We start from the raw sequence: 22,591 nt of genomic DNA on the forward strand, positions 1-22,591 counted from the left end.
GATCTGCATCTTGTTGATAATTATTGAGGATATTTGTTTGAATGAAGAATTGTGGAGTGCACACTATTGACTTAGTTTAACAATGTACAAATAGAACCACACTCCACTGGCAAAATCTGAAAAACTATGTTCCAAGAAATTAAAAATGTCTTTTTGAGTTAATCGATGTATGAAACCACAAGGTACTTCAAGCAGATGAGCAAGGCCAAAAACAGAATCAGTAAAATCTTGCCTTGAAACATCCAGAAATACAGTGTGTGCTTCCTGTAAACACTCACTGTGAGGGGCAACTTGCTCAGCCCTCACTGGCAGGCATGACATTTTGATTTACATCTCTTATTAGGGATCTTTTCTAAGGTAACATGTGTGCGATATTCTGCTCATCATTGCCAAAGGTTTAGCCAGATATTCAAAAGGTAGGCACAAAAAAAGGATCAATATACCCCCAAATACTTATTTTCTTTGTATCCGGTTGCCTGATTTCCATTTATGAGGGAAGTACTTTAAAGTAATTGATCACCATTTTGGGAAATAAGCTTATTTGCTTTCTTGCAGGTAAAGAGATGAGAAGATTAATATCACTCTCTTGTCTGTCCAGTTAGCTGGTTAGCTTAGCATAAAGACTGGAAACAGGAGGAAACAGCTAGCATGGCCCTCTGCAAATATTACAAAATCTTTAAATCTGCCTTGTCCGTGCAAAAACCAAAGTGTAAAAACAAGAAGTTGAAGTTCATGTACGGGACTATTTTGTAGCCAGGAACAATAACTTACTGCAGTCTCTGTTGGTTGCCTGGCAACCTCAATGTGAGGACAACACTCCAGGACTTTTTCTTGTTCGGACTAAACAAACCAGAGAGTAATAAGTAATGGAGTGTTACCTTTGGACAGAGACAGGAAAGCTTTTTACTCTTCCAAGGCTGTAGCTTCATATTTAGCGAACAGACAGAAGAATTCCTTGAAGCAAAGATATTTTGAGAAAAGGCTATCAGCAAATCAATTGTGCTATTTTTTTTATAAACGCTCATAGCTCCTTTCCTTTCATTATTGTACTCCCTTCTGTTTTTTCACTACCATCCACTGAAAGGGATTTTTCCAAGGATGACCGAGCCAGAGAGGTCTTAAATTGGACAAAAAAGGCTCACTAGACAGAAAACTCTTTCATTCTTTCTTTCTAGTGTTTCTTTCTTTTTTTTTGTGTCTTTCTTTCTTCCTTAACAACTAGTAGCGTCATATCTACTCTAATATGAATTGAAGTATCCAACATGTAGTACGTTTAAGCCAGCTAGTCAAAATAATGAGTTGCGGCAGTCAAATTTAAATGATTAACGCAGCTGAAAATAGAGTCATTGAAGCGTGAAAGTATTCAAAGACAGTTGGCACAGGAGAAAAGTTGACCTGTCTCCTGCGCTCCAAAACAGGATTTCTATGTCACCCACCTTTTGTGCAACGCATGTCACCTGTAAAATTCATTTGAATGCTAATGCTTTTGTTACGTGTCCCAGTGGACCCTCAGAGGAAGAGAAAATGGCCTTGCTGCTTCTTTGTCCATGTCAAAGTGTTGGTGGTGATGAGAAAGACCTTAGCATTTTTTATTTTCTCACTTTTCATCCATTACTCAGTTGAAAAGAGGACATACACAGGATGCTAATGAGAAATTGCTCTGCGTTTGACAAAGCAGTGGGAGGTAGAAACTTCAATCAGTCAACAAAATGATTCATTGTATGGTCGTGTCTGGTCAGTATCTTTATTACATTTGTGATTTGTGTCTCTGTAATGATTCCGGTATTCAAGTTTTTTTCACAGTAATATAGCTTTCCATTACAGTAGAATGCTTTCAGCGATATTGTACAATGTTATAAGAACCAGAAGTGAAAAGGTTGTTCCAAACATCTAGTGTGATATATTACATTTTACGACTCACTTTCTCATCCATATTAAGTGATCCCAGAGCAGCTTTCGTTTACTTAACATCAGAAAATCATTTGCAGCATAAAAGCAGTTAACAGGGTGACCTTTATAGCTGCATTTTTACTTCCCTTTGACAAAATGTCTGCTACATTTAGAGCCTTAAATCCCACTTGTATATCTTGTGGCCACAGATTTAGAACTTAGATAAAGTGATCTTGGATCTCACACTGCTGTACATGCACACTGTATGATGTAACAGTAATATAGTGCTTTCTTTGGAGATGTTTCATTGTTTCTCTGATTTATTTCCCCTGATTCTTCAACTGCTCTGCTTCCCACACTGGGGAAATCAACCAAAAGCCAACAACAATTAAATGTATAAGATTTATAAGCAGTGCACCTAGTCATATTGTTGCTTCTTTAGTAATAAAACATCATGGTCCCTATGATAAAGACAATGTGGCAGTGTCCATGGAGGATCCACTTTAGAGGTAAAAAAGGAAAGTCATACAGTTCTGTGAAAAGAAATTTCCTGTGTTTGGTAACCTCAAACACTAATACACACACACACACACACACACACATACACACACACACAACTCAAACTATCCCTTCAAAGACAGTCTTGTGATTTGACAGCTGCCTATGTGACTGACAGACAAGCTGACTTGACAAAACCGGAGCACAAACTAACAATAATAAACAAAAAATTATGTGAATCAGGTACACATCCTGTCCAGATTATTTCCATTGTTGTTGCTGTTCTTTTAAATCACGAGGAGCTGAAATACAGTGCAATTTGTATTTCATTTGGAGGCAGATTGGGTTTTAAACTTCTGAAACAAACAAAAATCCCAACCTGTAAATGTTTTGATTCCAACATACTGCATGTAACAGCAGGAGCACAAACACTGCCATTATAAACGGCTGTAAAATATTGCTCTTATTAAGTTTTGTTATGAGTAGGGACTCCTTCTGACAGAAGTCCCTCAGGCTCAATGCTGTGGGCTTCTCTGCTACTGCATGAATGATCGCAGCATTAGAGCAGCAGGGGCATACAGTGCCACAGTGTTCTGAAACACCCTAATAAAGATAAAAAGCACCGAAACCATCTTTATTACCACAGAGACTCCACAGTGAATGTTGTTAAAAGGCAGGGGGAAAAACAAGTTACACAGGAATGAATGGGCAGCTGATGGATGTCGGATCACGGAGGTTTGACTGAACCTTATAGCAGCTGGGATTTACCCTACAGGGTCCTCTCTGATTTCTTTGCAGCAGATTCATTCTCAGTTGTTTGTAAAGTGGCGTTGAGTAATCTGTGCATCCATGGACCTCAATGGCAACCCAAAGAGTATCAGCCGGACAAAGTTGACACTTTGGCATAAATAATAGAAGATTATTTTCAGCAGAGCTTGTTTGCTAATTAGGGCAAAGCTCTATCAGCAGAAGTGGATGTATATCACATTTGAAAGTAGTAGGAACAATGCTGTTTTATCATTTGACATTTTTTTGGCCTAAATAATCAAATCTTTTAGTCATAGCTTCAGCCCCTGTAAGCAATGCATTTCTCAATTTTTCCAACAGGGCAGTAGAACTCTCACTTGTTGACAAATCATTTCAGTTGACACATCTTGTAATAATATATGATTGAGATTGTCTGTGTGACTCCCAATCACCCGATCATTCATCACTATTGCTGTTACAGGCATGCCTCCTCACAGTTGATTTAAATTGCCAGTTCTTGTTGTTTTTAGTCCTTTTATCAAAGAGCAGAACAAGCTTTGAATGATAATCTTTTTAAAAGTTACATATGAGAGAGCCTGCGGTGGTTTGACAACAGTGATCACTCTGCTCTTTGTTTCATAACAACGATCCAGAGTGAGAAAAGCTACTTCTATAGAATACATTTCTCCATAACTCAATGCTGCATTTACATTCAGTTCAATAACACACCAATAGGCTGAGGTAATGATTGCTCCTTAACTCCCCAGTCTAATCTATAACTCATGACATTTATGAATAGGGCTTTGACTCTAACACATTTGTCAATGTGCTTCACAGAGACAGAAGTTAGCATCTGTGAATCACCATGAGCGTATGATTACTGCGGCTAGAAATAGTGAACTAATTGATAAGCGGTTATTTCATTGTTGTCTTTAGTGTCCTGATTGCTCTTGAAATAATACCATTGATAATAACATTCACCATGGGTATCTATTAAATAATTAGATTTTGGCAGAATTAGCATGATTTCAATTTTGATATCTTATGCAATATGCATTTTTATACACAAATACATCACTGTAATATTCATGCACTCTGTCCTTCATGCAGTTATCTCTATAATGTTATGATAACTTGTGTAGTCATGTGCAATGAGTGTTGTCACAGCAAATTGCTTTGCTTGGTTAAACTAGAAAGATATTTTAACATTTTAAACTGATTTTATTTATTTATTTGCTTTATTCAATGCATGCATGCCAGAGCAGCAAGAAAGTTGAAATGACTAAGCGACAGTGTTTTTTTTAAATGTTTGTTTTTGACATTTCTGTGGCACTAACCTCAAAAGGACAAGTAATGGAGTCGGGAAATGTATAAATGATTACAGTAATTTTTTCGCAAGTTATGGTCTGTACATGACAGAATGTGCATTTGAATTACAAATCCAGCATACAGATAAATAAAACATGCTCATGTAATAAATTCATATATTAGTAGCTGCACTGATCTGCATATTTACAGCAGTATACAGTTGTTTCTTAAATCAGTCAAAGGATGAGACTGCTGATATTCAATATTTATATTATTGTCAACAATTGCCATTAATACACAACAACGACCAACGAGTCTCTTAATACTTTACAACCTCCCTAGCTTGTCTGTGGTTCTCAGCCCCAAGCATATTGTTTCCTACTTATAAGACATACATCTTAACAAAAAGGTCACAAATGTGCACTTTCATTTAAAAATAAAATAAAAAATCCCTTACAATTTCCCACTGTAGGACTGTTAATGTGAGATCCCCTTAGAATAAACGACATTGCCCAGGTTTATCAAAATAGAATGACTCCTCCTTTAAACCTTGCATTTAGTAAGCAGAGCTGCCGGTATTTTAACAAAAAAATATAGCTTGATAAAGCGTTTTTAGAACTCTTTTGTTAATAAAGTCTTGATTAAAATCCTGTTTCCCCACAATACATTTATTCACATAAATCATTTTTAATACTGTGAGTGGCATATTATTTGCACAATCATGAAATTGTGCATGACAGATGATAGATACTGTTGTTGTAATCAATGCACAACATGTCTCTCTCCCTCAACAGGATAAATGTTTAATGTATCATAACAATGTATTACGTCTATATTACTGTAAATAAACTTGAAAAATCAAAGATTATCAATAAGATGTAAGAACACTATGCAGATTCAAACAACTGGTCATCTCTATAAGTCTATAACCTTATCCTCTCAGCTCATTTGCGCAGTGAGTCATTAAAATACTCATTAAACATCTTGATGAGGATTGACCCATGCAACTGCTCGAGCATAAAGCACCTTATCAACATAAACACTCTGGATACAACAGTGTCTCAACTTCAACATAACAAATGAGACCAAATGTTCCTCTCAAAGCCTAGTCTATTTATCTTGACTCGTGACCAAATCCAAGACGCACAAAGCTTTTTTTGTTTTTATCCAATGTGTCTGGCCGGGGAAAAATGTGAGCTCTGATGTGGATGAGAATCTATAGCCTAATGTAAATGACAAGAAAGATATGAAGCAGTAAACATTTATGAATATTAGACTACCTAAGATGTTCTTATTTTACTCAAATAACAACTGACCATAAATGTATGTTATGAAAAAGACATGCTTATTAATTTAGTTGAAGGTATCAGGACTTTTGAGAACACCCTTTAGTGTAAACTAAAGCATTGCTATGTTGCTGGTGTCACCTATTTTCAAAAGCTGCCACATTGTTTCTAACTATTCATTTGAACAATAGAGAAAAACAGCACAGATTGTGTGATCCTGACCATTTAATCCTTATACTGAACCATGTGATAACAGGCATCTGTGTGTCTTGAGTGGAGCAAAGCAAGGGCTGCTTTGGTTCGAGTTCACAGTTCAGTGCACAATCACAAATGAAAAGCATCGAGCATTCCTGTCCGACTTCTTCCTCTCTGTCTGACTTGTGTCAAAACTCTTTTTTTCCCCTTCCAGTTTGAATGCTCTATTCAGAGCCTCAAGCCACCCACACCATCCATTTATCTGTATAGATGGTGTGTGTGTGTGTGTGTGTGTGTGTGTGTGTGTGTGTGTGTGTGTGTGTGTGTGTGTGAGAGAGAGAGAGAGAGAGATTGAGGGAGAGAGAGAAGTTTTAGACCTTCAGAGTATTATATGAGGTCAATACGTGATGTGTTCTGGCTTGCCCTTGCTTCTTAACAGGCTAGTTTATGGTTTGCAGTTTAATATAAAGTCAAAGTCAGGATCAGGCTAGGGTTAATAATAAGTTAAAGCGGTTCTAATCAATATTTTTATATTAACAATGGCTCAAATGACTGTGAAATATGAAAGGTTGATTGTAATGATAAACCCACAGAAGACTATCCCTCGATTCTGCTGTTCCCAGCAGCTTTACAGAGCATCTTTCAGCTCATTGTTTTGGTTTTATTGCCCACAAATTTGGTACAGTCTCAACACATAACCTGTTTACAGCTGCATCCATCTAAAACCAACTCTGTTACCTGCTCAGCACCAAACAGCAGACATCAAAATTGGACTTACATTCGCCAAGTTGAAACAAACCTTGAAATGAATGTTGTTCTCTACCTGCTGGATGTGTAATACACATGTATTTGCTAACATGTTAGCCATATCAAATTTATTGACCTTATGCGTTTAAGCAATAAAAAAGTGTCTGTTACGTTGTCTTTTACCTTCCTGTCCACCTGAATGTGTCCAGTTATCAAGATTGACATCTGCTGCCTGTGATCACTTTGTGTAAACATTTTTTCAAATATCTGACCAGTTTTGTAATAAAACTTACATCGTGAGGGACTGACAGAGCTAGGAAAAAAACAAGACTTTCTTCCACAGATGCTTGACAAACAATGTTATGTTATGTTACATAGCGGTTAAAGTAGATCAGTTCTCCTACACAGCACTGGGATCAGCTGGTCATCTTACTGTTGTAACATGTCATAGGGATGTCAGAACGTGTTTATAACAATATTATATCATAACAGAAGTTCAATATGATAGCATAACAGAAGTTGTTCAGGTCCGAAAAACAGTCACAGTGGAGACTCATCTGGTTAGTTAAACTGTGACACACAGTCCAGTTTTCTTTGTCATGGGTTTATTATTGTGTCACAAGCTAGTTATTCCAAATTATGTCATCAATAAAGATACAGTATATTACATAGTTAGATGAAAAGATGTTTTTTAATTCATGTTGATTAAAAGGTCAATAAGGTGATAAACTGCCACATCTTTTTTTAGAGCTGCATGTGCTTTTACCACGTGACTAAGTTACTTGTTTTTATACTTTGATAACTAATAAACTTTCGAAATGTTTGACTATTTCTTTAAGATCTGTGATAGATTTTAGGTTAGAGCAAGGATTTGCGGCAGTTTGTAAATGACAACAGTGGATGGAGCGTCCTCCCATGTTGTATAATAGCAGAAGTGCTTATGTAAAAGCAGTGTGAGAGTGCTTTTGCAAGAGTGTCATGTTTTTATTACTGCCCAGAATTAACCATTACTGCCTGACTACAACAAAGTCAAGTTCACTAATGTGTGGTTGTGACAGACAACAAGGACAAACAGCATCAAAAGAATGCAACTTTTATTCCACAAACTATTGTTAGTGTTTTGATGATAATTGCCGTCACTCTATGAATTATTATGTTGCCTGTAAGCATGGCCAAGCATGTACGCAAATGCATTCAACTGAGTTTCAATCTGCAGGAATAATTTTCTCCAAATGACTGTCTTGTGTGTGTGTGTGTTTTTTTTTATTGACTGAGGATACAGATAATAAAGCATAACATTGTGCTCATTTTCACCACCAGTCTTTTTCCATAACACAGTTGGTGAACATGGCTGTTTTTCCAAGAATATTTCTCCTGATTTGTTTTTCTTTTAATAGTAAAGTCAGCATTGATTTACATCATTATATCATAATTCACTCAATGTGTGTGGGAAATATGAGCTATATCGTGGAAGCAGAGAGGGGAGAGAGATCTGAAGTTCTTTTTCAGAGAATACAGTTTTCTATCCCACTCCTGCAAGCGAGGCTTAAGGGACCGTTAGTCTCCATGGACCCTCTCTGTGTGCCAGACTTCACTGGGTTTAGCACAAGAAGCACAACTTATTGGATTACGGGGTCCACCGCCTATGCTCATACTGCTGGAGGCTGTGTATGTGCGGGGGTATAAGTGGGTGGGCAGCTTGTGAACCGAGGGTGGGATGGAGTAGTAAATACAGGACAAATTCCCATTTACTTTCGTATTTTATATGCAAAATTTCTCATAGAGCCCTGCCTTTTCATGTTCAGAGGTTAGAAGTTGAAACAGGCACGCGGAGCGGCCTACTGTAAATGAAGCAGGACCGTCAGGGCTTTTTCTTGTTTCATGTGGGTTTACCACAGGAAGTGTTTTGTCTGCATGGGCAGGATAAGGTTTTGGCACACATACTTGTTTAGATGGACTCTCTTCTGATCATAATTGTCCATATGCGGACAGAGATTCACAGTGGAAGTGATTTACGGGAACAAAAACACTCTATTTGTGATCTTGGCGCCTAGTTGATGTAGTAACCCAGCTCACTCTTCTCAGATTTCAGCCCAGGTTGAGTGGGATGTTGTGTTTTCAGGCTCATTTGCCCTCATCTAGGTATTCATTTATATCCTCTTTCAATGCTCTAGATGCAAAAACTAAATCATGATAATACTGTTTCTTTCTGCAATAGTTTCACAATCACTAACACTACAGAATGAAAGTATACTGTAGTAGACAACCACTTGGATTTTGTCCAGCATCATTCAAACATGCTTTGATGGTAGCTGTGCCCTTTCCTTAGTGGGTTACTTACGGAGAAAATAATCAAAGAGGCTGGGAGGAATCCTTGCATTTGCCTCTTTATTATTTATTCCCCTGGCATGGCACATGGAAAACATACAGTACACTGTGGGAGCAGCTGAAAATGCACTCTGATTGAAGAGAGGAAGTAATCACACCAGTTTCACAGTAAACCAACACAACACCTCTAACTGGATGATGACTGGCAAGGCGGTGCTACCACTGTTCTCATTATTGCATGGTGTAACCATCCAGGCTGCAGAATATGTTTATGATGGGCAGGACATCTGTGAATAACAACTGATTGTTGTTAAGGAGACAAAAAATCAATTTCACTGTCAGAGTGGACATTTAATTGCAGAGATTCAGGGGGTCATGAATATAGTGTGCGGCCCACAATGTGCTGGCTGATTCCACTCACGTAGCTCTTTGAGGGGCTGAGTGACTGCCTCCCTCTGCCAGAAGCGCCATCCTTGTCCCAGTGGTGTTCCACCTTAAAAAGATGAATATATGTGCCCAACCGGCTGCCTGACATTGACACACCGTGACTCACGCTGCCGTGCTATTTCAGTATGGCTGCTGGCAAGCCTTTCTGTAGCCTCTCCCCTCCCTGCTTTGGTCATTTGTGTGCCTCCTCTGCTCGGCTGTTTACTTCTAATTTGGACATCTGTCAATGTGGTTTGTTTGCTACCCTGTGGTGTGGTTAGGGTACCTTTGCCAAATCTGGGAAGATGGATGGGGTTAGATTTGAATCTTGGCTGCAAAGACAAGGCAGGAGTTTGGCTACCTCTCATCAACCAAGTTTTGTGGGATAATTAAGAAAGCATTGGGTGTCAAAAAGGCTGCTCTGTCACGGAGGTCACAAGCGTATTCATCATGCTTGCTCACACTCTCTCTCCTGCGGTCTTCATGGTGGTCTTGTGTCCCAGTACTGTCTCTTTGGTCTTGCCTTGTCCTGTCACACAGTCTGTTCAGCGCAGTGCTTCGGTGCCAGAACCTCGTCTTAAACCATGGGGGGAACAAGTGGGGCAATTAACCACCTGCTGGTAAAGCAGCTAACCGCACAGCTTCACACACACCCTGACATTTGCAGGATCACTCATGAACACATTTTGGACAGATTCATAGATGTAATGTCACTCATGCACCCTGCATGAAGCTTAGGTATCCAGCTTGCAAACACACAGGGTGGAACACAAGAGGAAGTAGGATGGTGCTGCTTTCAAATTTACTCTCTGATCACGTTTCATCCGGAGCGTTACTAATTTGTTCATCTCTTTAATGAACATTAATTAATTATTGGCAGGATTGCATTAACCCAGCACTTAGGTTTCCTAACGGCAAATGGCATGCTCCATGCTCACATCACCTACTGTACACTCTCACGTAATCAATACCGAATCATTTCACCGTTCCATCCAACTTCACTGGCAGTGAGGTTTTGTACTGTAAAACAGATGATATCTGGAACTCCAATTACAAACTCTCAATTTCACCAAATCATTCAATAAGAAATTGTGACACTTTAGGCTGGTTTGTATGGCTCAAACTATTTGTGATTTCTGTGACGAGCTTAATCATCTAATAAAGATGTTATTTACTGGCTGAATAGTGAAGCAGTTGCACTGCAGTTTACAGCTCAGTCATCACCGTGGCAATGAGGTACAAATCAACACACGTCTCATTGTGTACTGTCTGTCAGTGAGTGTGTTTTCACGAGTGTGTCAGGAGGGTGTGTCAGGGAAGGGTTGGAGGAAATAGAGCAGCCCATTAAATAAGTTACATTGCTGTTCAATCACCAAAGCAGAACTACATACCAAATATTTTTTTGGCGAAGTTTATTTCACAACATCGAAACTACATTACAGCATTCATAAATCAAATAATATTGACACACAGGAAGTCATGATATGCATCATTATAAAATGACAGATGATAGATATGTTTACCATCAAAGAATGTTGTTGAACAGCTCTACACTGGTAGGTAATAATTAATCTCTGTCATAAACTACTGCACATGAGCCTGTGATTAGAAGACAAATCCAAAACAGATTTTCTATTTCCTATTTTGTTTTAAATTATGTTAAATATTTCCAACTTACAAAAAACTGTTTCCTAAAATAAAACCTATTTGAAGGAGGTATTAAACGTTCCAGACTCTGGGAGTGGCCAACAGATGCACTATGGACAGAGAGGGTGTGGCCATAGTTACTGCTACTGAGTTTCACCTGAGAACAAAATAAGCCAGCTCAACCAGTACTGAAGCACTGCCAGGTCCAAGGACATTTGGATTATTCCTAAACTTTAAGGTATGTGAGAGCTTCTTTATTTGTCTCTATTTGGTTTTCTTGGTAGTGTGTACTTAAGAACGAAACAGTTGATCTTACCTCTGCTTGTTTTACATTGGTATTCACAAGTGTTCTAGACCTCACCTGCTCTAAGAAAGGGAAACAAATTAAGAGCCGTAAGACTTCCACTCCAACGTGCATGTTAGATTTCAGACTAACAGCTGTGTTAGAGAGGAAGATGAGAGTATAGATCTTTTCCCCTCCATGGAATTAAATTAGAGACAAAATAAAAACATTCAAAGGTAGTGGACAATCACTGCAAATACATTCTCGAAATTCTTCACTTCATGTTGCACTTGCTTTCAGGTTTATAATGGAGCCTGTATTCACAAGCATGAGGCTAAAGGTGGCTGTGCTGTTTCTGCTCACTATTCGGCTGAAGACAGGTGAGTCTAATTATATATCTCAGGAATGTGTTTTAGGTTTCAGATAAGTAAGGCCAAAGCAAATACACTGACAGCCCTGTTTATGAGAAGGCTTAGGTATTCTGATCATAGAGAGCAGAATTTCAGCAGAATGATCACTTACAGAACTGGTGTTTTTAGTGTCTGGGCTGTGACTATACACTGGCCAGTCTGGCAGGCTCTCGGCTGCTCTCAGCTGATGGTACGACAGTAATACCACTGAGTGAATTGCATTGCAGTCAATCAATGAACTGTGTACATATAATGTGGGTGGCTGACGGGTACTCTGCATAACATTCATAGCTCTTTCTTATATGTACTCCTGTCAAACTGGTGTAAAGAACGACACTGAGAGACGTCATCGTCCCCAGTGGAAGAATAACTCTTGTTCTTTTGACACACAAACAACATGAAAGCACAAGTGAAATTTAATGAAATTCATGCAGCAGAATGAAAATGTACATATAGAACACATGCTAAACTCCTAGCACTTATAGGCCCAAGAGAAGGTGCCTATTTGGATATTTGAAGCTCTTTGTGTCAAGTTTAGTGACTGCCCCTCCACATTGAAAACACATCTTCCGTAGATCCCATCATTTTGCCCAAGAGGGCTTTGGCAGTATAAACATTTGACTGACTAATTTGAGCTTTTTTCAGAATCCCTTCGTGACATTTGCCATTTACATGCTTTTATAAATACCTCTGACGTACTTTGCTTTGTGGCATTGAACTGCTTTCCGAGAGTTGGATTTTATTGGTCTCACAAGAGAGGCTGGTTTGATTTATCAACGTGGTCCATTAAGACATTTAGTGAAGGTTAATTACCTAGATGGGGAAATGGTAAAAAGGAATTTGCTCCAGATGTCTTGGAAGTTGAATGACAGCATTATCAAGATGAATCGCTTGGATCTGTTGAAACACGCCGCCACGTAATAACAATCAGCTTCGAGTTCTTTCTATAAACACCAAGCTATCAGCAATAATTCAAATCCATGATGGCCGTAAACAGTGAGTGTGGGCAGGGTGTGTTTCAACCCAGAAACAGCTTTTAACTGCCACTTGTCAAGTACATTTTTCCAGTGGGTTCAGTTTTAATCATCATTTACCCATATATTTCTGACAACTAATGAGCCTCGGGAGTTTAAATTAATACACAACTCATTTTCACAAAAGTACCACTTTTTCTTCTATTCCGGCTCCAAATCCTCCTCAGTTTGACTTAAGAGGCCAATTAGTCTCAGATCAGCACCTACTTCACTCTTAGACTGTTTACAAGCATAAGCCCAGAGCTTGAAACCATTTAGTTGGAAAAATATACATGCAGTTGAGAGAGAGAATGTTTTTATATCTCTTGGCTTGGGTAGAACACTATGAAAATTGGAGGGAGACAAATCTGACGTGATTTTTTTCTGACCCATCAGATGTGACGGAGGCAATGCAGGTGACGTCCTCAGGGCCACAGACCATTAAAAAGGCCCTGGGGGAGACAGTCAACCTGGGATGCACCTTCACCCCCGGCCCCCAAGACACGGGAGAGCTGGACGTTGAGTGGTCCAACGTGAGACCAGACATGACCCAGAAAGACCAACTGGTGTGTGTTTGAGGACAGAGAGGGATGTTGTAGTAAAACCTGTCTGGGAGGTTGGACAAAATACTAAACATTAAACATGCAAGAGTGGGGGTTGTTTCTTTACGTTTGAGCTCTGTTAGTGGGAAAACCTGCTTTTGAAGATGTGTCATCACTCAAACCCATCTTTGCATCTCAGATCTTGTCATATAGAGGGGGCCAGATCGACCACTACGGCGACCCCGGGGTCTCCAAAAGGCTCAACTTCGTAGCGGACCCCAAGCAGGGAGATGCTTCCATCTTTCTCTCTAATGTGAGGCTCTCAGACACATCCACCTACCAGTGTAAAGTCAAGAAAGTGCCGGGTGTTGACATGAGAAAAGTCACTCTGGTGGTGATGGGTGAGGAGGATTTTTTCTCGACCAGTTTTACTTGTTCTTGTTTTCTCTGCCCTCCTATTCTTCTTTTCAAATGTTCATTCATATGGAATGTGAAGGCTCTCTCTAGTTTCTCTTCATGTCTCAGTCAGTGATCACACCTTACATCTGTAGCCATACCACAAATTGTTCTCCTCTTGCTCACCTCTAATCCTCTCACGATAAACTAAAGCATTGATGTGTTCATTTATTTTGTCTCTCACTAGTTCCCCCATCAGTGCCAAAGTGTTGGGTTGATGGCGGAGAGGAGAAAGGTGGCCCAGTCTCCCTCCGCTGCAAATCCTCTCTGGGATCCACACCTCTCAGTTACACATGGTCCAGAGAGAGCGGAGGTGCAATACCACCCACTGCCACCCAAGGTGAGGAAACGTGTTATCAGACGACAATGCTTTTCTGTATTGCTTTCATGATGCTGTCCTTGTATAATATACTTGTACTGAGTGCTCTCTCCTTTCATTAAGACCTACATACTGGGGTGCTTTTGATAAAGAACCATACAGACAGCAACATTGGAAGTTACGTGTGTGAGGTGAAAAATGCCGTAGGCAAAGGACAGTGTAAATATGCACTGCAGGCATACAACCGTAAGTCATCGTTTAACTTTTCTCCTAATTAGGCCTACCTAATACTCTTGCATCCTGAAGGACGCCTTTTTCCTACTGCATGCTTTCCAGTATTTGCTGCTGTCTTTCCTGCAAGTCGTAAAATGACATGACAGCCGCTTGTTAAAGCTGGAATAACAAAGGCGGAGAAGTTGTTGTGACCTGAAAGTACCATGTCCTCTTTTGCAGCTACCAATAAGGCAGGTGTCATAGCTGGGGCGGTGATAGGTGCTCTGTTGCTGCTTCTCCTCCTCCTACTTCTCATCTGGCTCCTGATTTGCTGCTGCCATAAGCGCCGTTACGAGAAAGAGGTCCAAAACGAATTAAGGTATTGTACCAGAGCTGGAAACAATTTGAAACATCCATGAATTAGTCTGAAATATGAGGTTCATCTGAGGAAGACCTGTGAACTGGTGACTTGTTTCCTCAGGGAGGATGCCCAGGCCCCGGAGAGCAGACCCACCAGCAGACCCACCAGCAGAAACTCCAGTCTCCGCTCAGTGTTGGCGTACCGCACCCACCCCGGGGTGCACTACAGCTCTGTGAGGAAAAACCTGCCCAGTGTCAGTGAATCAGGCCCCAGTCCCATCTTCATTGGCGAGAGTAACGGCACATCCCAGCCAACTACTGGAGGGGAAGGCCGTCCTCCTCTCAAATACGACCAAAGATATGGATACCCTGTGTAACTACAAACCAAATGCCTGATAGACTTTTTTATTTTTAGTTTAAAACAATGCCTTCCAAAGAGGGATGTTTTACAATGTATAGTATGTATATGACAAAAAGTGCAATTCAATATACTGGAGAATGATGGGAGTATAATTGAATCTTAGGGGTGAGCTCTTATACAAACAAAAATGTACAACTGGTTGACTTTCATAATGCACTGTAGCTGCACTGTTATTATTGTTACACTGATTTTGCTAAAACTGTATGTAAAATGTATATATCAAAAGACTATTTTTACTGGTGCCTTTTTTCAAACAATGTATTACTTTTTTTAAATATATGGATAATAAAATATGTTTAACCGAGACATTGATGAGGAGAGTACCTCATTCAGGGCTCACTGAGCAGACATATTTGTGTGCCGTGGGTCCATCTTTTATTGCTTTATGATATCTGGGCTGACACAGCATAATAGAACAACATTTGAAACACATCTCCCTCTCCCAGAATGTAACCATCTCTCTCGAAAAAAAAAAAATCATAATAAAATTTGGCATTTGGTTTTGAAATGCAAAATTTGATGTGATTACATAAAATCAAATGATCTATATGTTCGGAGTTCAAATACAGTTTAATTAACAACTTAATTGGGAGTGCTTTGAAAATGAAGATGCTGCAAAACTAGGAGTTAAAATCTTTGGAGTATTAACATGGTCAGACAAACATTCTGTGTGTTTTCACAGATTAGAGACTGATTATTTTCAGGGTCCTTTTTTTGTACGTGGATAACAAAGTCATCCAGATTACCATGTTGGCAATTTTTACTTGAGCCTGGATCTTTTGGTTCATCAAAGCTCCCTTAATTTTCTTAGCCAGAGAATTATATGATTGCTTCTTTGTGTGCGTGACTTATGACTGCCCGCTCAATGAGCTCTTGTGGTTAGGTTCTAAATTTAGACAGAATATATGGCATTTAATTTGATATTAAAAATAGTAATTTTTCGTTTAAACACTGCAATGTATTAAATGATTAACTGCAGAACTCACTTTGCTAAAAATTGTGCAATTAAAGCTGCTTTAAAAAAATACTCTTGAGGTTTACTTTTCAACACAAGCTTATGATTACCTTGGTAGACAGTGGGGACTATGCACCAACATCACTCGCAGATTGTTTAACAATGATGTAAGTGTGGAAACATTGTGTAGCACAAAGTAGAACAACATTTCACCAGGAACACAGTAAACTGAGATTATGAATGCAGGTATTGCCTCAGTGCATGCTGGGACGGTTCTTAACACACCTACCACATGTAACCACAATCACATGATCAGCACTCAGCCAATCACAATAATGCTGATCACGGTTTCAACTTTTCAAAATAAGAGTGCACTGCTGCCCAAGATAACTTCATCCAGGATTTGCAAATCAATCCTCAAACTGCTTTCAAGGAACCAAAGTAGCTGGATGAGAATAAACAGGATTAATTTAGCCTAATGTCTGCTTGTTAGCCTGAATTAGTTAAACTACATTTAAAGAACAGGGCCATGGGCTGTTATGTATAAATATAGATTCAAACTATGAGCTGTTCATGAATCAGACTGTGAAGTTAATTTAGCCTCCGATCCTCTTATGTGCATTTGCCTCCTGGAATTGTTTTCATTTGCAGAACAAAGCGCAGCAAAATTGCATTTGATGTGTTGTAAGTTTCTTCCCCATTTTTTGGCTCAGCAGTCAGTAAACTAGTTGTTACTCAAACAGATAGCAATTGGAGCGCTAACCTGCAGCCACACTCAGAATCCGGAGTCAGCACTCTCATTTTGAGACAAGCTTCCCTGTCTTCTAGATTAGCTTTTTTTGAGAAGTTGACTAGCAGCTCCCACAGTATACACACACACATAGGCCTACACAAACACTCAAAACATGTTTACATATGTGCCTTTGCAGTGTTTGACTTTGTCACTTGTTTGCATCACATGGAGACAAATTGAAAACTGTTGACTTTTGTATGCACATGTCCATGCCTTCATCTTTCTGTTTATTCAATTTAAATTTGTAAAGCAATGCATATCCATGAGAAGAATCAGTTTTCCTTTTTATGTGCGTACACAGGTGTGTGCTTCGATCCATGCACAAACTGGGGAAATAGATACAATAATTTATTACAAATACTTGTCTGGCAACCTCACTTAGAAACCAGATAATCTCTTCTTTAAATAATAAGTTTCTTAGAGGGCAGAACTTCTCAGTGTTGGCAGAGTAATTTTTTTTTTTAAAGCAAAGACTCCCACTGCAGAGTGTTTTTTTACTTAGATTTCTGCAGTGTTAAAATGTCTGTATGAAAATTAGCTTTTTATGCTTTTGTACAAAAAGGCAGCGTCTGAAATTTGGCTTTGGATCATCTTGGATTGTTTGATATGAAAATAGCTATTTATTACAATATAAATGTAGTTAAGTTAAGGTGTTAAAAACTTGTTCAGTATTAAATACTAATGTAATTCCGATAAAACAAGCAAACAAAAATATAAATGAAATATAAACATTATTATTTAAGACAATTTTTTGTTAAAGTCTTTCCACCACATCAGTTTCCTCAACTGTACAAACTACGTTGATATGGTGGCGCATTAGAAAGGCTCCTGAAGGTGATTCACAGGTGATTTGCTTTTCTTATCAGGTAAATAGGTGTGTGTGTGTGTGTGTGTGTGTGTGTGTGTGTGTGTGTGTGTGTGTGTGTGTGTGTGTGTGAGTGTAGGTGTGTGTGTGTGTGTGTGTGTGTGTGTGTGTGTGTGTGTGTGTGTGTGTGTGTGTGCGTGGTTTGGTGTTTGTAAATAAGTGGAAGAGCCGCAGGATTAATCATTTGCATGCGGAGTCCGGTAGAGTGTGGTCTGTGGATTGGCTGAGCTGTCATGCTGCACTGATTGACATACAGTAAACTCCCCGGATATTCATAATGAGCACATATCCTGAACACCCCGTGTCAATGCAAATACACCTCCTCCACTACCTGTGGTCGTAACTGATGCAAATCATATCCAATGCTTATATATAAATCCCAGTCAAGGAACACATAAATCTAAGGATTTCACCTTGCTGAGAGCTTCTTGCAGACAACTTCAGGCTAGGGATAAACAAAACAAAACAAAGGATTTTTCTACTGCAGCCAAAGCTATTGAGTCAGACAATATTGTGATGACTAGCAGGCACAGAGAGTGTAAGCAGAAAACTTGAATAGGATTCAGAGTGATGAAAAGCATCGTCCAACCCAAGGGAGCTTCGTTTGAGGTAAAATGGATGTTTCTTAAACCCTAATTGCTCTAACCTTCTTACCTCAGCAGCACTGGCTGCCCAAATGGTATATTTTACAAATATTCTTAACCATAATAGAGATTAAGAATCAAGATTTTAATTTAGTCTATTTGGATATTTTGTATGTATTTCAGAAGCTAAATGTGTAAATCTTTTCCCCAGGCCACACCATCAATGTGAAATGAAGATTCCTCTGGTTTGGAGTGCATGTGCGTAATTTTTTGTCTTCTTGTCATCTGTTTGAACAAAACAAAAAGCAAAAAGACTTCAGAGCCCCACACACATTGCTGAGTGCCACACTGTGGAATAAGTTATTCTCATAAAAATTGCCGATGTGTTTTGGTAAAGATCATCATTATGAATGCGGTGAATAAATCGTCCCTCTGGGTAATGACAGGTCTGTTGGCCGTCACAACCGTCTTCTTTAATGTCTACATCTTCTTGATGAGTCTGTGGAACTACAGGCAGAAAAAGAAGTGGAGTCCCAGTGAAACCATCATCCTGGCTCTGTCGTTGTCCGACGTGGCTCACCAGCTGGTCTGTTACTTCTGGATGACCATGGATGAGGTGGACAGTAAGTGCCGCATTGCCGAGATGCCCTACACTGTCATGCTGCTGTTCAGCTACAGCCTCAAGTTCACCATCATGTGGGACACTAGCTTTCTCACTTTTTACTACAGCACTAAGCTGGTGAACACACCCAATCACTGCTACACACAAATCCAAGCTGCCATCCTTAGACACGTGAGCGTGGCTGTATTTCTCATCCCATTGTGCGGCTTGGGCACCTGCATGCCGATGCTAGTGGTCTTTCACTCTGAAAACTTCACCATCGCGAACAAAGACTGTGGGGTTTTAATGCCCAACACCCCCTCTGGCAAGGCCTACGAAGTCGTGTATCTGCTCCTCGCTGATGTGCTGCCAGGGCTGCTCATGGTGAAATGCTGCATCTCCATCTCTGTCCACCTGGCAATCCACCTCCGCCACATGAAAGCCAGCACCAACGGCGCCCGCGGGCCAAAGCTGGGCTCTCAGATGAGGGTGATCAAGATGGCTTTATCTCTAGTGGCCGTCTTCATCCTCTTCCTCGTGATAGACCTGTATGTCAACTACCAGATATCGGTGAACCACGAGAACATCATCACGCTCACGTTCTTCTTCACGTCCATCTACACGACAGTCACCGCCATGGTGCTGATCTACGGAAAAAAGACTTTCTGGAAAGCTCTGATACACGACTTTAACATCTGCCTGGATGAATATCCGTGTTTGTCTCGTCTGAAGGTGCCTGAACAAAAGACCGAACCCAGCACTACTGCAAAAGTTAAAGCCTGAGAAGCCAATTTGTGCTGAAATCAATTGGTCATTGTCTGAACTTATTTAAAGCTTTGAAGTAACTTATTCTTTTATCTTATGTGGTAGCACTTACAGAATTGACTAATGTTGTGCTTTAGCACTATCAATTACATTACAATGTCTTACATCAATAAGGTATTTTAGCTGTGTTAGCCATGTTACAGCAGCTGGGTAGAGCAGTTCAAGTGATGCACAGATCACAGCGGCCAGGTAACCAGCTTTCCATCCAAATCACACGCTCATCAGACTGTATCTATGAATATTAATATTTCAGTAGAACAAATAATGGTCAGGCCTGTAAAATAGATCCCCAAGCGTGGTTGCCTGGACATGATGTAACTCTGCACCCATCTAAAAATGTTAAAAAATATATGTGACCGTGGTGAGAGTACAGAGCATATTAATAAAACAAGAAAGCACACAGCCTGAATTCTTTCTTTTTTTTCATCACAGAGGTTTTAAGAGCTTTTCCTCAGCCAGGTTGCAGATAGTTTAAGCTGCGCACAGGGACAACAGGAGCCTGCTTATGACTGGAAGGTTGCCAGTCTCCTGCAACAGTTTGGAGAGAAAAAAAATAAACTTGATGGGGAAAAGCACTTATGATCGCCACCTTCTCTTGGTCCTCAACAGAAGTGTGCACGTCTGCACTTGACAGCTCCCAGGTGTGATTGTGTGTAACTGCAACTGTGTGTGTGGGTGTGAAGCTGGGCATTCCTGAAAAGTGCACTCGTGCCCAGCAAATCTACCCTGTGTAAATAGGGTTTAAAAAAAGGCAGCAGATCTCTTTGCAATGCTCCATTGGTTCACGCCCCCTGGCATCCCCAATTGAGGTTCAAAGCAGAGATACAATAGTGCAGCTAATCCCACTCCACACAGAAGATTGGGATGCCTCCTGCAGCTAGATGGACAAAATAAGAAAGGGCACATCTTCCTTTGATGCGGGGGAGTTAAGTTGTACCAAGGCCTTGGCTTCCAGCTCTCTCTGTTGGAGCCACTTGGGTTGGCATGACAGGGGCAAAAACAGTACAGTATGATAACATACTGGCCAATAAGGATGCAATAATGTAATACAATACAATCATATTATTCTCTATCTTTATACTTGCTCTGGAAATGGCAGTGGAAAAAGTATTTAGATCCTTTTTTTGAAGGGGACATATTACGCTTATATTCAGGTTCATACTTTTTTTTTCTACTAGAACATGTTTACATGCTTTAATTTTTGAAAAATTACATTTTCTCATACTGTCTATCTAGTGCCTGTCTCTTTAAGCCCCCCTCCTGAAAAGTTCAGTCTGCTCTGATTAGCATGCGAGAAAAATATGGTGCACCTTTGAAAAGGTATGTTTCTAAGATTAAAAGAACAACAGAACACTTTATTTGACAGCTTTTCTCAGTTGCTAAAGCACATTTTTTGAAACACCGCTACCTCAAGCGGTGGGTGGAAATACTCAATTTGCGGGCACTATATTCTAATGAGCCTGCATGTGACTTAGGAAAAGGAGCCAAATCTGAATGGCTTGTTGAATCACAAGTTTTCTGATCTAGGCAGCCCACAAAAACTGACTGGGTTTGTTATTTTACAGTCTGTTGGTTAGTAGGCACTCCAGATATCCAAATGTGTGTGCACAAGCACAAATAAAACAATGTAAAAAGTCCTGCAATTAAAATCTTAAAAAGCACAGAGATATTATCAGCCAAATGTACTCAGGTACTTATTCAGCAAAAAATGCCTTCCCTATGACTGACATATAATTGTGCAGTATATGACATTATTGGATTGTCAATACTGTTGCATTCATGTATAAGCATAATTTTACTGTTGTAGCTGGCCGAGGTGCAATTTGCAAGTTTAACTAGCTCCGCCTCACAGGTAGTGAGTGGAGTTCAAAACGTCATAAAATATATCTGACCTCTTTGGGTCGCAAACAATTATTAAAATGAAACCATGTGAAAAGGGAAATTTCTCTTTGGTGGAACTGTTAACTACTCAAACACATCTGACTGATTATAAGGGGTCACAAACTAAAAAGGTTGGGAACCACTGATTTAATCTTTAACAGTATTTAATTTTTTTATGTAAAATCTAAATCTAAAAAGTCACTATAGCTGTTGTTATAGCTGATACATATAGTAAGTATATTTCCCCCTGACTTGCAGTGGAGTATAGAAGTATACAACAGAACAGAATTGAAGTAAAGTACAAGTACCTCAAAATTGTAAAATGATTTGTATGAATTTTCAACAATCTGTGTACCTTTCACCTGGGGAAAAAAAACCTTTCCAACTGCTTTACTTTGAGTGTTGTCTCAAGGTAATGGAAAGTGTGTGTGTGTTTGTGTGTGTGTGTGTGTGTGTGTGTGTGTGTGTGTGTGTGTGACCTCAGACTTCATACAACTCATGTGTCATTGGCGTATTGTCAGTTGAGAGGAAGCTGGAAAGATGCCTGCAATGAAAGAACAAGACTGTTGTGTTGATGTCCTTGGATTCTGTGCAGCATGAAGCTGTAAACATGTCTACAGTATGAAGATTGTTTCCATGGAGATGTTCCTGTGCATCCAGCCAAACCTGGCAGTTGCAACGCTGCTCTCCTTGCATGGGTGAACATCACTTCAAATGCTTGTTGCTCCTGAGACTCGCGGGGAGAGTGATACCCCATACTTTAAAATCTGACAGGAAGGAACAGGCCATTAGCAATCCAGATTAGCAAAACCAGCACCCATCACTTAACTCCCATAAACATCTCATGAAATCCTCCCTTCAGACGGCCTCCCCAGATGATGCCTTTTTATCTCCTGCATCAGTGAGCTAAAGAGGCTTAATTTTCCTACACCTACTGTAGTGTATTTGAAAATGCATAAATCACCAGTTCCATACCGGTTTGTCGGATGTTTTGAGAT

General features: G+C 39.7%; 2 protein-coding genes across 2 annotated transcripts; both read left to right on the forward strand.

The window, feature by feature from the left end:
- Window positions 1–11,230: 11,230 nt before the first annotated feature.
- Window positions 11,231–15,393, forward strand: vsig8b (V-set and immunoglobulin domain containing 8b). The gene is made up of 8 exons (XM_068703571.1): window positions 11,231–11,310; window positions 11,656–11,735; window positions 13,175–13,344; window positions 13,520–13,721; window positions 13,964–14,116; window positions 14,219–14,341; window positions 14,549–14,687; window positions 14,790–15,393. Exons 2-8 carry the CDS (start codon window positions 11,663–11,665, stop codon window positions 15,043–15,045), a joined length of 1,116 nt encoding a protein of 371 aa, XP_068559672.1. The 5' UTR covers window positions 11,231–11,310; window positions 11,656–11,662; the 3' UTR covers window positions 15,046–15,393.
- Window positions 15,394–18,692: 3,299 nt separating this feature from the next.
- tas2r202 (taste receptor, type 2, member 202) lies at window positions 18,693–19,670 on the forward strand. The gene has a single exon (XM_068703600.1). It carries the CDS (start codon window positions 18,693–18,695, stop codon window positions 19,668–19,670), a length of 978 nt encoding a protein of 325 aa, XP_068559701.1.
- The last annotated feature ends 2,921 nt before the right edge of the window (window positions 19,671–22,591 follow it).

This window comes from Cebidichthys violaceus, unplaced genomic scaffold (assembly GCF_023349555.1).
Source record: "Cebidichthys violaceus isolate CVI_PGR_0920_01 unplaced genomic scaffold, fCebVio1.0.p SCAF_9, whole genome shotgun sequence".
NCBI lineage: Eukaryota > Metazoa > Chordata > Actinopteri > Perciformes > Stichaeidae > Cebidichthys > Cebidichthys violaceus.

What these genes read in the sequence shown, in the direction of transcription:
- vsig8b (XM_068703571.1), top strand. Translation starts at nt 11,663, where the DNA reads ATGGAGCCTGTATTCACAAGCATGAGGCTAAAGGTGGCTGTGCTGTTT. An exon ending in CACTATTCGGCTGAAGACAG is followed by an intron (nt 11,736 to 13,174) that starts GTGAGTCTAATT and finishes CTGACCCATCAG; the next exon opens with ATGTGACGGAGGCAATGCAG. An exon ending in ACCACCCACTGCCACCCAAG is followed by an intron (nt 14,117 to 14,218) that starts GTGAGGAAACGT and finishes CCTTTCATTAAG; the next exon opens with ACCTACATACTGGGGTGCTT.
- tas2r202 (XM_068703600.1), top strand. Translation starts at nt 18,693, where the DNA reads ATGAATGCGGTGAATAAATCGTCCCTCTGGGTAATGACAGGTCTGTTG.